Raw genomic sequence first — 18,249 nt, 5'->3', positions numbered from 1 at the left:
CAGAAGGGAGGAATTAGCAGCCAGTTTGGGGCAGGAGGAGGAAATGAAGAGGCTATTGTAGGATTAATAGCAGTCGTGCACACTCTCCTGCTTCCTTCCAGACTCCTGGCTGCTCCACTTGTTTAACCCTCAGAAAACTGGCCTTCATCAGCAAGGCAACCCAATGAACGCTTCAGAGGCGGTTCAGAGCAACATTTCCAAATGGTCAGGTCACCGGGATAAGAAATTGGGGAGTGGACAAATGTTTGGCAGGCGAATTTCCTCCCTGTGCTTTTATGTTCAAGGAGGTTGGGCCATGGGTCTTTTCTGATCAATTTTTCAGTGCCCCTTCTGTTCAGGGCATCAAGAGGATCAGGCACAGACTAGTTTTGCTCAGAACAAATGAAAACACCATTCTGATTTCCTTTGGAATTAAACTGCAAGTAAGCAAGCAATCCTGATTCCATTTGACGTATAACAGGGATCAAGGATGCCTTATACACACGCAAGAGGAACTCTGCTTTGGCATGTATGCCCCTTTCTTATTTCCCCAGGAGTTCTGAATGAGCTTTTGCCCTTGACCTAAGCCTCCAAAAATAACGGAATTGTGATTTTCTTTAAATTGGTATTTACGGAGTGGAATCATTCAAGGACTAGAGTTTACCTGATTGCCTTCAGACGTTACTCGGGCAATGTGATGCCTGCAGTTAAATTAACACTGAGCACAATGAATGATAATTGCACAACTGTCATCTCTTCAAGGACAAAATTAATGTAATCATCAAGTGCTTCCCATCATGTATCATGGAAAAATAAGACAGGAAAACACCCAGTAATACTGTGTGTCTAGTATTCTGAGCCAAGTGGAACCTGAAAGTCTTCTACTCTAGCCACAGCGCCCTACTAATTTTTACTTTATTTACACTCACCCAGTGCTTGTCTGGTAGGAAAGTAAAATATAGAGTTCCTCCATTTTCAGATTCTCAAAATGAATTACAGACGGGTTAGGATTTTTTTTTCCTGACATCATACGTGAACATGAGGTCTGTACTAGGTCAATTATTTATTCCTGAGCTCCACTCCATTGCTTCAAGGGAGTGATTCATGAGCGATTCCTCTAGGCACCTCTGGGCTGAAGTCAATTGTAGAAAACTTGACATCCTTTCCCCAATGATGGATCATTGGGTGGATGTATATGGAATTTTTTTTTACCACAAGAGGTTGGTAAGGCAGCCAGGAAATATCAATAGGTTCAGAAGGGGTTTGCATAAATTTATGGACAAGATGCCCAAAAGAGATTAAGGGAAAAGTTAAGAATGAAAAGGAAAAAAATTACAGACATAGGTGTTACATCTCTAACAGTTAGTATAGATACCAAGGACTGCACCCATGACACTTTAAGAGATGTTATATTTGGCCGGATGGTCTCCCAAGAGTTCTTCACCTTGTTCCAATCAATAAATCAGTTAATCAAGCAATGTTATTTATTGAGCACTCGCTATGTGCAGAGCACTGTACTAAGCATTTGGGAGAGCCAATACAACAGAATTAACAGACATGTTCCCAGTCCATGAGTTTACAGTCTAGGGACTGTAACTATCCTAGAACTCCCTCCTTCCCTAATTTGACAGACCCCATTTCTCCCCATCTTCAGAACCCTAATTCATTCATTCATTCATTCAATCATATTTATTGAGAGCTTACTGTGTGCAGAGCACTGTACTAAGCGCTTGGGAAGTACAAGTACATATAGAGATGGTCCCTACCCAACAACGGGCTGGCAGTCTATAAAATCCCATCTCTTCCAACATGCCATCTTTGATCAACTCTGAACACCCCAAATAATAATAATAATAATGGTGGTGTTTGTTAAGCTCTTACTATGTGCCAAGCACTGTTCTAAGTGCTGGGATAGATACAAGGTAATCAGGTTGTCCCACGTGGGGCTCACAGGCTTCATCCCCATTTTACAGATGAGAAACTGAGGCATGGAGAAATTAAGTGACTTGCCCAAAGTCACACAGCTGACAAGTGGCAGAGCCGGGATTAAAACCCATGACCTCTGACCCCCAAGCCCGTGCTCTTTCCACTGAGCCACGCTGCTTCTCATAATCACATCAGCACTTCAGCCAACTCTAAAACTTACTAGTTTTTAAATTATACCCTCCCTCAGGATTTCAGTATATCTGCATAATTACTCATATTGTTTGTTAATTCCACCTGATTACCCTATTTGTCTGTCTCCCTGACTAGAGTATAAACTCCTTGTGGGCAGGGACTGTATCTCAAGTTTCTGATGGCCTTTCCAAATCTTCAAAAGTAGAATGAATTGCACCCAATGGAAGGTCAATAAATACCTTCACTACTATTACTACTGCTACCACCACTACTACTACTAGTTCTATGTCGACTTGTCCTTCAAGCGCTTAGTACAGTGCTCTGCACACAGTAAGCGCTCAATAAATATGATTGAATGAATGAATGACTACGGCTACCACTATTACTATTTCTATGCCTATTACTACTAGAGAAGCAGCATGGTTCAGTGGCAAGAGCACAGGCTGTGGAGTCAGAGGTCATGGGTTCAAATCCCGGCTCCGCCAACTGTCAGCTGTGTGACTTTGGGCAAGTCACTTAACTTCTCTGTGCCTCAGTTACCTCATCTGTAAAATGGGGATTAAAACTGTGAGCCCCCTGTGGGACAACCTGATCACCTTATAACCTCCCCAGCACTTGGAACAGTGCTTTGCACATAGTAAGCGCTTAACAAATACCATTATTATTATTATTATTATTACTGCCGCCCAAGGTATAGTGGATAGAGGATGAGTCTGGGAGTCAGAAGGTCATGGGTTCTAATGCCAGCTCTGCCATTTGTATGCTGTGCTACCTTGGGCAAGTCACTTCACTTCTGTGCCTCAGTTATCTCATGTGTACCTCATGTGTACAGTGCTTAGTACAGTGTCTGGCACATAGTAAATTCCTAACAAATACCATAAAAATACCCCACTACCAACAACAACAACAAAAAAATGGTGTTGGTAGACATTTTATATGTGAGGAGCACTGTACTGAGTACTCGGGAGAGTACAGTATAACAGAATTTGGTAGACACATTCCCTGTTCATAACCAGGGGGCTATAGATGTTCATATAAAAAAATCCTTCCCAGACTGAGCCCCCTCCTTCCTCTCCACCTCCTCCCCCTCCCCACAGCACCTGTATATATGTATATATGTTTGTACATACTTATTACTCTATTTATTTATTTATTTTACTTGTACATATTTATTCTATTTATTTTATTTTGTTAATATGTTTTGTTTTGTTGTCTGTCTCCCCGTTCTAGACTGTGAGCCCGCTGTTGGGTAGGGACCATCTCTATATGTTCCCAACTTGTACTTCCCAAGCGCTTAGTACAGTGCTCTGCACACAGTAAGTGCTCAATAAATACGATTGAATGAATGAATGAAATAAATGACTGTGTAGAAGCACAACACAGACTCTTTAGCTCCAAATTTGCTAACCTCTGCAGTTTCAGTCATTTTCAAACCACCTTCCATGCTAATCCCTTGTTTATCGATGAAGCAGTAGTCAACCCAATGCAATTTTTTTGTTAACGCGGAGTTTATCAGACAACAGCTATCACTTTCTAGCAGAGTAGACCCTACCTTACACAATTCGCTTAATTTGGTGTTTTCTAGTTGAAAGAATTCTTAGTTCTTTTCTTGATTCATATATAAGATTTTAAGAGACATTCCACTGTAGTATGGGAATAAGTGTATGCATTTTGTAACTGAAGAGATCTGATCAGTCATAGATTTTAAGCTATTTTTCCCACTTGTGAAAGTTCAAGCAATGAGGTAGAGATTATTCATTCAATCAGAAGAATGATCAATATTCATTTAGACAATTCCAAAGTGGATTTTGGACATTCTATACGAAATCAGATATGCGTGTTACAGCTGAAAGTTTCTTGTCCAGTGGTATTTTACATACTCTCTCTGGGTAAATAAAATATCTTAAAAGTTAAAGTATTTTAGTGTCTATTACCATATTAAAAATAATCTAGTCTTCAGGTCTGGCCCTCTCCCTCAGTTTTGATGATCACATTGATGACATCGTAGCTGATAAATGCCTTGGCTCACATAATAATATTTGAATGTGGGCATTGGAAACAAAAGTAAATAAAATAAAGACTCTTATTTTTCCCTCATCTCTGGTCCTTGTGGCTTAGTGGAAATAACACGGGTTTGGGAGTCAGAGGATGTGAGTTCTAATCCCACCTCTGCCACTTGTCTGCTGTGTGACCTTGGGCAAATCACTTAACCTCTCAGTGCTTCAGCTACCTCATCTGTAAAATGGGGATTAAGACTGTGAGCCCCACATGGCGACAACCCGATTACCTTGTATCTGCCCCAGTGCTTAGAACAGTGCTTGGCACATAGTAAGTGCTTAACAAATATTGTTATTATTATTACTATGAACTGCAACAGTTATTGCAACAATCCACTCAGGGAACCCTAAGCCCTCATTTTTACTTCTCCCACTCCTTTCTCTGTCATCCTTGCAGTTGGATCTGCACACTATATTCACCCCTCCCTTAACCCCAGAGCGTATCCATAATTTATTTATATTAACATTTGTCTCCCCCTCTAGACTGTAAGCCCGTGTGGGCAGGGAGCATATCTGCCAACTCTGTTGAATATGCCCTCCCTCCACACATCTGCCAAGCTAGCTCTCTTCCTCCCTTCAAAGCCCTACTGAGAACTCACCTCCTCCAGGAGGCCTTCCTGGACTGAGCCCCCTTTTTTCTCACCTCCTCCCCATCCCCCTGCCCTACCCCCTTCCCCTCCCCACAGCACCTGCATGTATTTGTACAGATTTATTACTCTATTTATTTTACTTGTACACTGCGAGCCCGTTCTTGGGTAGGGACGGTCTCTATATGTTGCCAACTTGTACTTCCCAAGCGCTTAGTACAGTGCTCTGCACACAGTAAGCACTCAATAAATACAATTGAATGAATGAATGAATAGCCCCTGCCCACACTGAGTTTGCAGCAGCAGTTGGGCCTGAGCTCTTTCCACTAAGCGATGCTGCTTCTCAACTGCTGCACTACACTCTCCCCAGTGCTTAGTGCAGTGCTCTGCACACTTTAAGGGCTCAATAAATATCACTGACCGGTTCACTGAGAAACACGCCTAGACCACACTCCAAGGGTTTAATCTAATCCACATCGCTGGAAAGGCATTTTTCTCACCATCATCATCATCATCAATCGTATTTATTGAGCACTTACTGTGTGCAGAGTACTGTACTAAGCGCTTGGGAAGTACAAATTGGCAACATATAGAGACAGTTCCTACCCAACAGTGGGCTCACAGTCTAAAAGGGGGAGACAAAACCAAACACCTCACCTGCAAACTACCTGGAATACCACTGTCACTAATTCCCTTCCACAGCTGGGAACCGAACCCTGACCTTTTGACTCTCCATGACAGAACATCACCTGGCATCAGCCTCTACAACTCCTGGAAAAGGGTGGGTTATGGCTTTAAAAAGTCCGACTTTGGCACCGGAAAACCGCTTCCACTTACCTTTAATGCAAAACGGTCCATCGTACGCAGTCTTGGAGCAATCGCACGAGTAACCATTGTACTTCTCCACGCACTGGCCTCCGTTCTCACAGTACATTCCATAGCTGGTGCAGTGCCCTGAACAGCCAGGTTTCACACCTAGAGTGACCTTGGCTCTCTCCTCCAAGTCCAGAGTCACTCCATTCATCCTCAGAGAACGAATGCAGCCCAGAAATCCCCGCTGGCCTCCTGCAGCACCTGCGAGGCAATATTTGATATTAAGTCAATATATAATGCGTCCTGTTATTGTTCCCGTAGTCACGCATTTCATCACATCTCCAACTTGGGCGTTCGGAGACTCTCACTTTCATATGTGTCCTGTCGAAACCTAGTAAACTGAAGATTTGTTTCCCCCTCAGGCTGTGACACCTAATTAAAATTTTATAAATAAAATAAAAATGGCCTTTTGAGAAGCAACAAATCTGCTGCTGAAATACAGTGTTTGAAGGCATCTGGACTTTTTATAAGCTGTTTTGGAGGACTTAGCTTGATTTCCTTCAGTAAAGAGGCTTAACACAATCTCTGCGGGTCTCTTTTAATCTTATGAATTCAAATTCCCAGCATCATTAAGGGAAAGAAATATAAAGAGGCAGGGACACAAGAATTAATTAGCATAATGTGGTTAACAAGGCAAAAAGTCAGAATTTTCCAGTATTTGGGAAACCAGACATTGTGAGCGGAGGTTCTTGTTTTTTTGAAACCACTTGTTCAGGAATTCAAGCAGTGTGCTCTGAATTTCAAGCCAAGTGCTCTTGAAACTTTTTATGTCTAGTATGCTGTCCCTGGAGATAATTTACAATATCATCCACTTACTCCACCACCTCAAAAGAAAGCAAAGGACCAATAGGTTGATATACTCCATTTCTAACCACAACACCTTTGAAATGAAATCACTTTCTAAGAATTATTTAAACATCACCATTCTCCATTTGAACTGGCTATTATATCTATTTTGTAGGTAGGAAAAACTGAGCATTAAGTGTTTGGGAAATTCAGGAAAAATATGCCATATTCTCCCAAGCACTTGTGGTGGCAATAAAAATAATAATAATAATGAAAATAATTGTGATATTACATGCTTACTATGTACTAAGTACATAGTACATCCCAGCTCCGCCACATGCCAGCTGTGTGACTTTGGGCAAGTCACTTAACTTCTCTGGGCCTCAGTTTCCTCATCTGTAAAACGGGGATTAAGACTGTGAGCCCCACATGGGACAACCTGATCACCTTGCATCCTCCCCAGTGCTTAGAACAGTGCTTTGCACATAGTAAGCGCTTAACAAATGCCATCATCATTAGTATTATTATTACTAAGCACTGTACTGAGGTTTGGGGTATATTCAAGATAATCAGATCAGGCACAGCCCCTGCCCCACATGGGGCTCCCAATCTAAGGTATTTAATCTCCATTTTACAGATGAAGAAATTAAAGTGCAGAGTTGTGTGACTTGCCCAATGTCACACGGCAGGCAAGTGACAGAGCCAGGATTTGAACATAGATACGCTGACTCTGAGGTCTGTGTATTTCTCCTACACCACACTGCTTCTCCATTTGGCACCTAAAAGGTGCTCAATAAATTCCATTGACTGAATCAACATTTGAACCTTCAGGTCAAATGCCCCAGCTTTGCTAGACCTCAAACTCTAGGAATTCCTCTTTTTCTATTTTCTTTTCTTCCCCATCAGGATTTTCTTGGTATGGCCATCTTAATGCATACAAATACAGCTGAAAAGATTAATGTGACTACACTCCCACCCACACTGTTTGTGAATAAAGACAGATCTTTGCTATGCTAATAGGTTTGTTCCAAAAAGGGCCTGTCTTTGTAATCCAACCTACCAGAAGGCTTCAGGAAGTCTTTGCTCAAAGACATCAACCCCTCTACTGATTGCTGCCTGACTGCTAGGCTGGTCTGTCAAATCAATCAATCACATTTATTGAGCACTTACTGCGTGCAGACCACTGTACTAAGCACTTGGGAGAGTATGATATAACAGAGTTGGTAGACATGTTTCCTGCTTTCTTAGCCTCTCAAGCCCTCATTGATTTAATGATTTTTGAGACTGCATCTTTGATTTATTCTGCCCTTTTCAGTTCACCATCCAGGAGTTGCTTGGATAGTCTGCTGTCATCCATTCCCCCGCTAGGTCTCACGGCATGGAGCAGTGTCCTTCAAGCATTGCTTCATCATCATCATCATCATCATCAATCGTATTTATTGAGCGCTTACTATGTGCAGAGCACTGTACTAAGCGCTTGGGAAGTACAAATTGGCAACATATAGAGACAGTCCCTACCCAACAGTGGGCTCACAGTCTAAAAGGGGGAGACAGAGAACAAAACCAAACATACTAACAAAATAAAATAAATAAAATCAATTCTTATGAGCTGACTGTAAATACGACTGAATGAATGGACAACTTGGGTTTTCTCTCAGACTTATTTTTAGTCTACTGAAACATATCTTCATGTTTGTCTCATCTCATAGAGTGTAAGCTCCTGGGTACAGGGAACATATCTCTTCCTTCTGTCATGCCTTGCTAATCAATAAATACTATAGTGCAATAAAAAACAATTCCCACGTCAACTGCAGTAAATATGAAAATGGTTAATAATGACTGGCATGTTTTCTTCTGCCGGTGCCTCATGAACCCAGTCACCTAAACAGATCAATTCCTGAATCACTGTTTCAAAGATTCTGATGATGCCCAGAATCTGTTGAGGCGGAGTGGGTGGAATCGAGGATCTAGCAGAGTCAGAGAATCTGGGTTCTAATCCCAGCTCTGCCACGTGTCTGCTGTGTGACCTTGGGCAAGTTACTTAACTTCTCTGTGCATCAGTTACCTCATCTGTAAAATGGGGACTCAATGCCTTTTCTCCCTCCCATGTGGGACAGGGACAAGAGTCCAACCTGATTAACTCGCATCTACCAAAGCACTTAGAACAGTGCTTGGCACACGGTAAGCACTGAACAAGTACCATAATAAGAATTATTACATAAACATTACCCTCTTGAAGTAATTTTATCCACAGCCTACACTGGTACAAAAGGTGGCAGCACCCATCCCTACTCTCACAGAACATGTATTTTTTTTTGGTGTTGCATGTTCCTAAGATACATGAAGAAAAATGGTACGGCAATTCCAGATGTAAAAGCATTTCACAGATTCAATGAAATATTAATTTACAGATTGATGGGGAAAAGATCATTTCCTTAATCTTGTGGGAAAACTCTGGTTTCACTGGAAATGGGAAATTTTACCAAAGATCATTAATTACTAGACGCCTAAAATCAAAAATTCAGACAGGCTAGCATTACATTTCTATTCTTAGAGTTTAAAGAAGCAGCATGGTGTAGTGGATAGAGCATGAGCCTGGGAATCAGAAGGTCATGGGTTCTAATCCCCGCACCACCTCTCGTCTCCTGTATGACCTTGCGCAAGACACTTCACTGGGCCTCAGTGATCTCATTTGGAAAATGGGGATCAAGACTGTGAGCCCCATGTGGGTAAGGCAGGGACTGTGTCCGATTCGATTTGCTTATATCCACCCCAGGACTTAGAACAGTGCCGAGCACATAGTAAGCACTTAACAAACACCATAATTACTCAAAATAGCTAGCTAAAATCCAGAAATGCACTTAGACCTGTTTGAAAAGAGGTAAAACATTATAAAAGTATTATGACAGGTGGAATGTTACTTGGGTCAACCATCTCATTATAGAAGAAGCAGTGGTTAGATGGATCAGGAATTAAGGACTAAGAATATCATTTGATCTGGTACGCAAGGAACTTACTTACTGAGGACTCACTAAATAACAGATTTTGCTTGGCTCAGATGTTGCTAACTTCCTAACCCAGAGTTATGCCAATTTTTCCTCTAGCCAGTCATGAAATTCCTGTGGCACAAAGTAAAAGGGAACCAAAGAGAATGGATATAGAATCAAAGTTATTTTATATATGTATATATACATATGTATGCATGTATATATATATATACATATGTATGCATGTATATATATGTATATGTATGCATGTATATATATATATATATATATATATATATATATATATATATATATATATAAAATTTGCATCAAACTGACATCACGAAGGAAAAGTTCCTTGCTTTGGAAAATATATTTTTATGGGTAAATTTTGTTCATGGTGGGGTTTTATACTGAGAGAAGTCAAACAATGTTATGTAATGAATGCCTATTTCCTTTGGGATCTGCTGAAAAAGAGATGTGTTGGACTCATTCATGGGGTCTTCATGGCCCATATCAAACATTTCCATGTCTCTGCCAAAGGGCTTAGCATTTGTTTTCACATTGGGCTACAGCACTCCAGACTGAAATTAGGGTTACTAATACTCTAGATTTGCTATCAGATTCCCACTAGAATGACCTAATTCAGCATAGGAGGTATCCGGTCGTGGCTGTCACTTTTTATTTTCAGTAGTCTGCCCTGACAGCAAAACGCTACACCTTCATGTCAGTAAACAGGAAATGAAGAGCAGAACACAACTACTCTCTATTCCATTTTTATTGATGTCTCTCAGGCTGTGTCCTCATCTCAAACTACTTCAGGGACAAGTACATTTTATTGTCTCACAGAATCGATTGAATTTCATATTTTTGGGGAATCCTAGTTCTCTTCCCTGCCTACATAGGTGTGTATTTTATCCCTCTGTCACTTATTTATCATGGGAAATGGATGTTATTATCTGAATAATGGTTTGGAACGTACGGTGACTAAGCAGTAGTCTCCAAAGCAAAGTTGTGTGGCAGTGCGATTTGGAAAAAGCACCCTCCCATCAGCTTATAGGAAACTTTGACCTCAGAGAGGTGGGTACCGAACCTAAATATTTAAGCATTTCCAAGTGCATTGAATATCCCTGAACTCACTTCCTGGAACTAATTTACTGGTAATGTTTGAGCAAAGAGGAGTGTTACCCAGTTGAAAGAGCATAGACCTGGGACTCAGAGGACCTGCTTCTAATCCTGGCTCTGCCAACTGCCTGCTGTGTTCCCTTGGGCACGTCGCTTTACTTCTCTGTGCCTCAGCTTCTTCCTCTGCAAAGTGGGGATTCAATACTTGTTCTCCCTTCAATTTAGACTGTGAACCCCATGTGTTTGTGTCTGACCTGATTAGTTTGTATACCCCAGGGCTTAGGACAATTAACAGGTATTGAATCCCCATTTTGCAGAGGAAGAAGCTTGAGGCAAAGAGAAGTTAAGTGACGTGCCCAAGGTCACACAGCAGATAAGTGGAAGAGCAGGGATTAGAACACACTTCCTCTGACTCCCAAATCTGTGCTCTTGCCACTAGGCCGTGCTTCTTCTCTATTCTCTATTCTATTAATAATAATAATTATGGTATTTGTTAAGCTCTTTCTATGTACCAGGCACTGTTCTAAGTGCTGGGGTAGATACAAGAGAATTATTCTTGTACCAACCATGGGGCTCAGGTTCTTTGATACAGAGCAGAATATTAGGGAGCTCTTGACCACCAGGGATTGGTTTCCCATAGCACGAATGAGACTAAGATCTAGACAAATAATTTTGTTCTTGGATTTCTTCAACCTAAACTTAGTGCTGCAATCTGCAACAACGGTACAAAGTCCCTAGCCATATAATAGGCTGGAAATTACTGGGGTTTTGAACATTTCAATGGATAGCCATCAGGAAATAGACAGCCAATATTAGATTTCTTTGTCTGGACTTCATCAGGTACGAAGTAGGTTAAATTTCCTAATTCCAGTTTTGCAAGCTCTGGCCATTTGGCATCCCAGTACTCAATCACCTCCAAAATGGCCTTTGTTATATGAGCCATACAGCTGTTTGGTAATGAAACACAAACACATCTAAGTTCATTCCACTTTATTACCACCTTCTTGGTTTGGTAGCCTTGAATAAGGAGCCAAAATTAGTAGAGTGACAGATCTTCTCCTTTTTGAAGGAGCAGGGAAGGGTATTAAGGATTTTAGTAGAAACTCTGCTGAATTTAGGTGTATTGCATTGCTTTGGATTGACATGGTAACATTTTACAGTTTCACTTTCACAATGCTTTAATGATTACTCAATCACCCACTCAATCAATCATCTTTATTGAGTGCCCAGAGCTTATGCTATATTAGGCGCTTGGGAGAACAGAATAGAACTAATAGATCTGATTTACATATCTAGCTGGCAATTTTTTAAATGTAATTTTTAAATACTTACTATGTGACATGCACTCTTCTAAGTGCTGGGATAGATACAAGCTAATCAAGTTTGGCACAGTCCATTTCCCACATGGGACTCACAGTCTCAATCCCCATGGTACAGATGAAGTAACTGAGGCACAGAGAAGTGAAGTAGCTTGCCCGAGGTCACACAGCAGACAAGCGGCGGAGCTGGGACTAGAACCCTGTTCCTTCTCACTCCCCTGCTCTATTCACTAGGCCATGCTAGCACTGTAAACTAGTATTTATAATCTAGCAAATTCTAATCCCCAGGGGAATGGAGACTGGGTGGAATCCTTAAGTAACCCCACTATCTGGCTTTCAATAAAATTCTGGCAGCTAATTCTCTAAAAAAATGCCAAGCTCTGAAAAGTAAACTTTATGAATCAATATACTTGGAAGCATATTGTTATTAGAGACCATTTTATATTGTCTTGCAAATGTTAAAGGAGGGGCTGAACTGGAAAAGATTGGTGAGGATGATTAGAGTATGCAGATAACTCTAATCCATTGTTGCCTTGATATTTACTGGGGTGCACATGTCTTTCTAGTCTATTTACATTTACTCCCAGTATTGATCCCTCACAAATGAGGCAAAAAACAAAGCAAGGGGAAATCAACATCCTTCCTTCTGATCCCAATTATTATGGGGAAAACAAACAGTTTCATTTTTTGCCATTTCATGTCACCCTCTTCACAGCCAATTTGCTCTTCTTTCAGAGGAAAAGTCTGCCTCAGAAAATCACTTAGGTCAATCAAGCAATGACATTTTTAGAGTGCTTACTTTGTGCAGAGCACTGTACTGAGTACTTGGGAAAGCACAAGGTCAATTCCTAATCCACCCAAGGAAAAACTTACCATGTGACTTGCCAGTGTGGCTTAATGGTAAGAACAAGGGCTTGGAAGTCAGAGGAAATGGGTTCTAATCCTGGCTCTGCCACTTGTCTGCTGTGTGACCTTGGGCAAGTCACTTAACTTTTTTGTGCCTCAGTTACCTCATCAGTAAAAATCGGGATTAAGATTGTGAGCTCCACGAGAGACAACTTGATTACCTTGTATTTCTCCATCGCTTAGAACAGTGCTTGGCACATAGTAAGCACTTAACAAATACCATCATTATTACTATTTAAGCTCATCAAGAGGCCGGAGGTCCACAATTCTCCTAGCAGGCAAAAATGACTAATTTAGTCATACATACTGAATCTGGCATTCATGTCTTTCTCTTATTTGGGAGGAGAACAATGGCTTTGGAAACTTCAAACAAATGTCTGGCACATTTCACTGCATTAGAGAAGACCAGCAGAGAAGCAGTGTGGTCTAGTGGATAGAGCACCAGCCTGAGAGTCAGAAGGACCTGGGTTCTAATCCCAGCTCCCCCACACCTTCACTTCTCTGGGTCACAGTTACCTCATCTGTAAAATGGGGATAAGAGTACGAGCCTCATGTGGGACAGGGTCTTTATCCAACCTGATTAACTTGTACCTACCCTACCTCTCAGAACAGCGCTTGGCACACAACACTTAACAAGTACCATTATTATTATTACCATATTTATTCATCTGTTGAATCCCACATGGTCTGATGACTTTTCCCATACTGTACTACCTGGTTCTGTATTGAAGTCTCCTCACAATAAACAGCTTGCGAGATTTCGTTACCACTGCACTGCCTGCCCTACATGCTTTTTCTTTTTCCTTGACAGGCCAATTACCTAGAGTGAGTACTGCAGAACTCCAATAGAGATGGCCTTCTAATATATCCTTTTCGGACTTCCACTGGTGCCGAGTCTGATCTGCAGCAAGTATTCAGGGAAGGTAAAAGACAGATAAAGACTGTCTCACCACTTCCCTCTTTGAATTAGGTGTTCACCATTTCTCTTGTGATTCCCCATTGCTATAGCTGAAGAGCAAATGGGCAATCCCCTCTTTCCACCCATACATCTGATGAGTACCTGGCCCACAGGTATTTAAATTGATCTAAATTTAACCCACTGCCCATCAGATCCGGAGGCTGGAGCGGGAAGAATACTCAAGGAAGTGGAGAGGGGAGGTAGAGGAAGATGGAGAGACTCTAACCCTTCAAAGCTGCTTTGGACTGCCCTTGGTGGTTTTCACAGTAAAAATCTGCATTTCTATCAGGCCTCTATGGTGCAGATGAATTGTTCAGAACCAGAATGCTGAAACAGCAGTTTAAGTCTTCTCAAAGCGCCAAAGGTCATGGTCTTCCTCCTCTATATCAGAAAACTTCTCTGCTGTACTTTAATCTTGTTTTCTCATGTTCTTTATTTACTCTTTGGAGGTAGAAAAATAGCCCTGTGCCCTTCCTATAACAGCTCTTGAGATACTCAAAGACAGTGATAAACGCACATTTCAACATTCTCCATTCTTAAGGAAATAAAGATGCAGGAGATCATCTCAGCATTTTGGTAAAGGAAAGGTGAACTACTTCACCGTCACTGGTAAATATGCGTGACATTTTGAAGACTGTCCTCCCGGAAAAGGGCAGTTTGCAGCAGGCTATGATGAATCTTTGAAACTCATTCAATGAACAGCCATGCATTTGCAAGTACACTTAAACAATAATACCAAAAACTGAACTGCAGATGTTGAACAAAATTGCTGAAATAAAGCATTACGTCAGAGTCAAAGGATATGTTTAGAATTAAGATACATTGTCTCTATATGTTGCCAATTTGTACTTCCCAAGCGCTTAGTACAGTGCTCTGCACACAGTAAGCGCTCAATAAATACGATCGATGATGATTAAGTGCATACTGTGTGCAGAGCATTGTACTAAGTGCTTGGGAGAGCACACTATAACAATAGAACCCTTTTTCTCTGCTCCTTCTCCCCTCCCCATCGCCCTGACTCCCTCCCTCTGCTCTAACCCCCCTCCCTGCCCCACAGCACTTGTATATATATGTACATGTTTATTGTTCTATTTATTTTATTAATGATGTGCATATGTCTACAATTCTATTTATTTATATAGATGCTACTGATGCCTGTCTTGCTTTGTTTTGTTGTCTGTCTCCCCCCACTTCTAGACTGTGAGCCCGTTGTTGGGTAGGGATCGTCTCTGTTGCTGAATTGAACTTTCCAAGCACTTTATACAGTGCTCTGCACACAGTAAGTGCTCATAAATAGAAATATTGATTTGTTATTTAGATGACTGAATATGCTTTGATGTTTTTTAATTTTCTATCCATTAACCATTAATTATTAATGATTTCTTATGGGGCCTTTAGCAATGAGCATTAGAAATGGTAACATTGTCATTCTCAAGAAGCAGTAAATTCAAAGAAGTGGGGTGGAGGCTGTTTTAATGCTCTGTTAAATTTAAAGGGTGTTTCTGTATTCTTTTTTCTAACTTAAAATTTTTTTGTCAGGCATCTAGCCTGTGGGGGTGGTAGTGGAGGGAGCTTCCTCTAGAAGAAAATAATCTGTTGATTTAGGGTGAAAACGGTAAGAGTTGGGGAGGAGAATTAAACCATAAATCACCTTTCCAAAGATACACTGCCTCCATAATGGGCTTCACAGGCATCATTAAGAGAAGCTGTTCACTTTACTCATTTTCATACAACCTCGAAGCCATTCATATCCAAGTTTTAATCAAATCGATTTGCTTTTCTGCCACTCACCAACATATAGCTGGCTATAGAGCTCCAGCCGGGTATGTCCTTCTGTGGGTGCCTGACGAACCTGTTGGGGCAGCTGGTCTACCTGGAGGCTGGCCTGCTTGACATTTCTCTCTGCAGTAACCCGGTGCCACTGGTCATCGTTGAGCGGGGTGTTGGACCGAACCACGATCTCTACTGGTCCATTGCCGACGTCAAAAGAGAAGGAAACTTCCATGGCAGCTGGAATATCGAGAGGGGGAGGGAAAAAGGTTATCCTCAGAAGGTACTACACCAAAGAGAAGTCCATAGAGAAGCAGCATGGCATGGGCTTGGGAGTCGGAATTCCAGGGGCTCTAATCCCGGCTCTGCCACCTGTCTGCTGTGAGGCCTTGGGCAAGTCACTTCAGTTCCCCGTGCCTCAGTTACCTCATCTGTTAGATGGGGATTGAAACTGTGAGCCCCATGTAGGACAGGGACTGTGTCCAACCCAGTTTGCTTGTATCCTCCCCAGTGTTTAGTAAAGTGCCTGGTACATAGTAAGCATTCAAAAAATACTGTAATTATTATTATTGTCATTTTAAAAAGGATGTTATTGTAGCCTGATACTTGCTATCACCTTTCAAAAGGATTAATACAAATTTTGGACCTGGATCCTAATAATAATAATGGCATTTATTAAGCGCTTACTATGTGCAAAGCACTGTTCTAAGCGCTGGGGAGGTTACAAGGTGATCGGGTTGTCCCACGGGGGGGGTCACAGTCTTAATCCCCATTTGACAGAGGGGGTAACTGAGGCACCGAGAAGTGAAGTGACTTGCCCAAAGTCACACAGCTGACAATTGGCGGAGCCGGGATTTGAACCCATGACCTCTGACTCCAAAGCCCGGGCTCTTTCCACTGAGCCACGCTGCTTCTCCAGTCGGAGGAGCCTCATAGATGGACCCTGCTTCTTAGAGTCAGGAGACCAGAGTTCTAGTCTTGGCCTGCTGGGTGACCTTGGGCAAGCAGTTAACTTCTCTGTGCTTCCGTTTCCCCATCTGTAAAATAGGGACAAAATTCTAGTTCTCCCTCAATCTCTTAGACTCTGATCTTCATGTGGGACAGGGTCTGGCTCCAATCTGATTATTTCTATCTACCTCACTCCTTGGCACATAGTAGGCACTTCATACAGACGACCATCATGATTACCACATCAGTGCAGAGGACCTATAAATGTGGGTATCACCAACTTGGTGAAATACCAGCTTTTATGCAACTTCCAAAGGTGCAGAAATTAAACTAAGCATTGGAAGAATCAGTCTCAGCACTTTCGTTGCAGTGGGGAAACAATAGCACTAAATTTAGAATTTACTTTGATCTAATTCTGTAGTGAATTACTGCGTATGAACAGATCCATTTTTACACAGCTTGTCAGTGTGGCAAGAGGGTTAGGATTCGTAGACTGAGTAGGAAAGATAGCTTCTTCTTAAGGGCATCAAATGTCATCGGTGAAACAGAAATCAGGAATAAATTGAGTTTAACCTTGGGGTGAAAGTCAGAGGGATAAATACTTCTCCGTATTTTACCAAGCCTTGTTCCTTTTAGTATGATGCATTCTTGTGCAGGTCTTTAAATGATTACCATTTGGAAATAAGAAGAGAACCGGAAATTATTAGAAAACAAATATATCTCCGCCGCTTGTCACTTGAGCTCCTCTAGCCTCAGCAATCAATCAAACACCACCACCAGAAAAAACCTGTCCAGAATTAAAGTTGGTAATGATATTAGCCATGAAAATGATACCCTTGGCAGTGGTCTCCCCATGAGGGAGCATAAAGAAGGAGTCCTATGGAAGTTAGCAAGTATCAAATGTTAACGTTTCTGTCTGCCTTTAAGCACTGGCATCTCTGGCTCTACTGAAGCTGCTTTCAAGAATCCTTTCAGATCTCAGTCCATGATTCTCCCCTAATTGCTTCCCATAGCTAGACGGCTGCAAGGCCCAGAGTGGGAACTGCTATGCAGAGTGTTTGTCACTTTCTCAGCCCCTTGATGACATTCTTTGAGGCTGTCAGTGGTAGCCTTTGTTCAAGACAATCTACTCCTCAGCCATCAAATGCACTTTCAAATGCTTTTCAGAGATCACTTTTGGGTTGATTGTGCTTGGTCTTTCTTATGGATAAAGGAAATTGTCATTTGAAAGAAAAGAAAAAAGGGAGAGAAAGAGACAGAGAGACAGAGAGGTGGGGTGGGGCGGGGGCGGCATGGCAGGGAGAGGACATACATGAGCCCCAGGAGGAATGCATGTTCACTCTAGACCATGACATCCACTTCATTTTATTTTATTACCTCAGCCCAAGACTGGAATAGATGCTCTGCAGAGCTTCTGCCCCAGTAATAGCATTTTTAAAAGGAAACTCTTGTTCCCTGGAAAAATAATGATCTGCTCCCATACAGATAAGTCTTTGCCAGAACTGAATACTTGACAGTTAGATTTCTATTTCTATTATCTATCTTCATCATTCAAGCAAGGAAGGGAAAGTCCTCTCCGACAAAACTTTTGGGGTTTTAAATCATTAGAAAGGAGAACAGATACGCATAAGAAAAAACCCAGCATGAATTTCAAATAAAATCCAAACAGGTAGGACAGAAATGATAATGAACTAGGCCGGAATGGGCATTCTGACTGGGTGGCTTCAGATGAAGTGGGTAAGATATCTACCTTTAGAGATGGGACAAAATCATTAACAGATTTCAGGATGTTCTTTCCTTTATGAAAAAAAAAAAGCACACATGAAACAACCAAGA

The 18,249-nt window shown here is 41.6% G+C and overlaps 1 protein-coding gene across 1 annotated transcript in view; it reads right to left on the bottom strand.

Annotated features, from left to right (window-relative positions):
- CNTNAP2 (contactin associated protein 2) overlaps positions 1–18,249 on the bottom strand; it is a 1,198,489-nt gene that overhangs the window by 138,174 nt on the left and 1,042,066 nt on the right. The window contains exons 17-18 of the mRNA XM_038760181.1: positions 15,487–15,705; positions 5,579–5,815 (exon numbers count right to left, since the gene is read on the bottom strand). Of these exons, the coding sequence (XP_038616109.1) occupies positions 5,579–5,815; positions 15,487–15,705 (456 nt within the window). The remainder of the gene's footprint in view (positions 1–5,578; positions 5,816–15,486; positions 15,706–18,249) is intronic.

Source organism: Tachyglossus aculeatus, chromosome 18 (assembly GCF_015852505.1).
Source record: "Tachyglossus aculeatus isolate mTacAcu1 chromosome 18, mTacAcu1.pri, whole genome shotgun sequence".
Taxonomy (NCBI): Eukaryota; Metazoa; Chordata; class Mammalia; order Monotremata; family Tachyglossidae; genus Tachyglossus; species Tachyglossus aculeatus.
The sequence above is the reverse complement of the archived record's forward strand: the minus strand, read 5'-3'. Positions and strand labels throughout refer to the sequence as shown.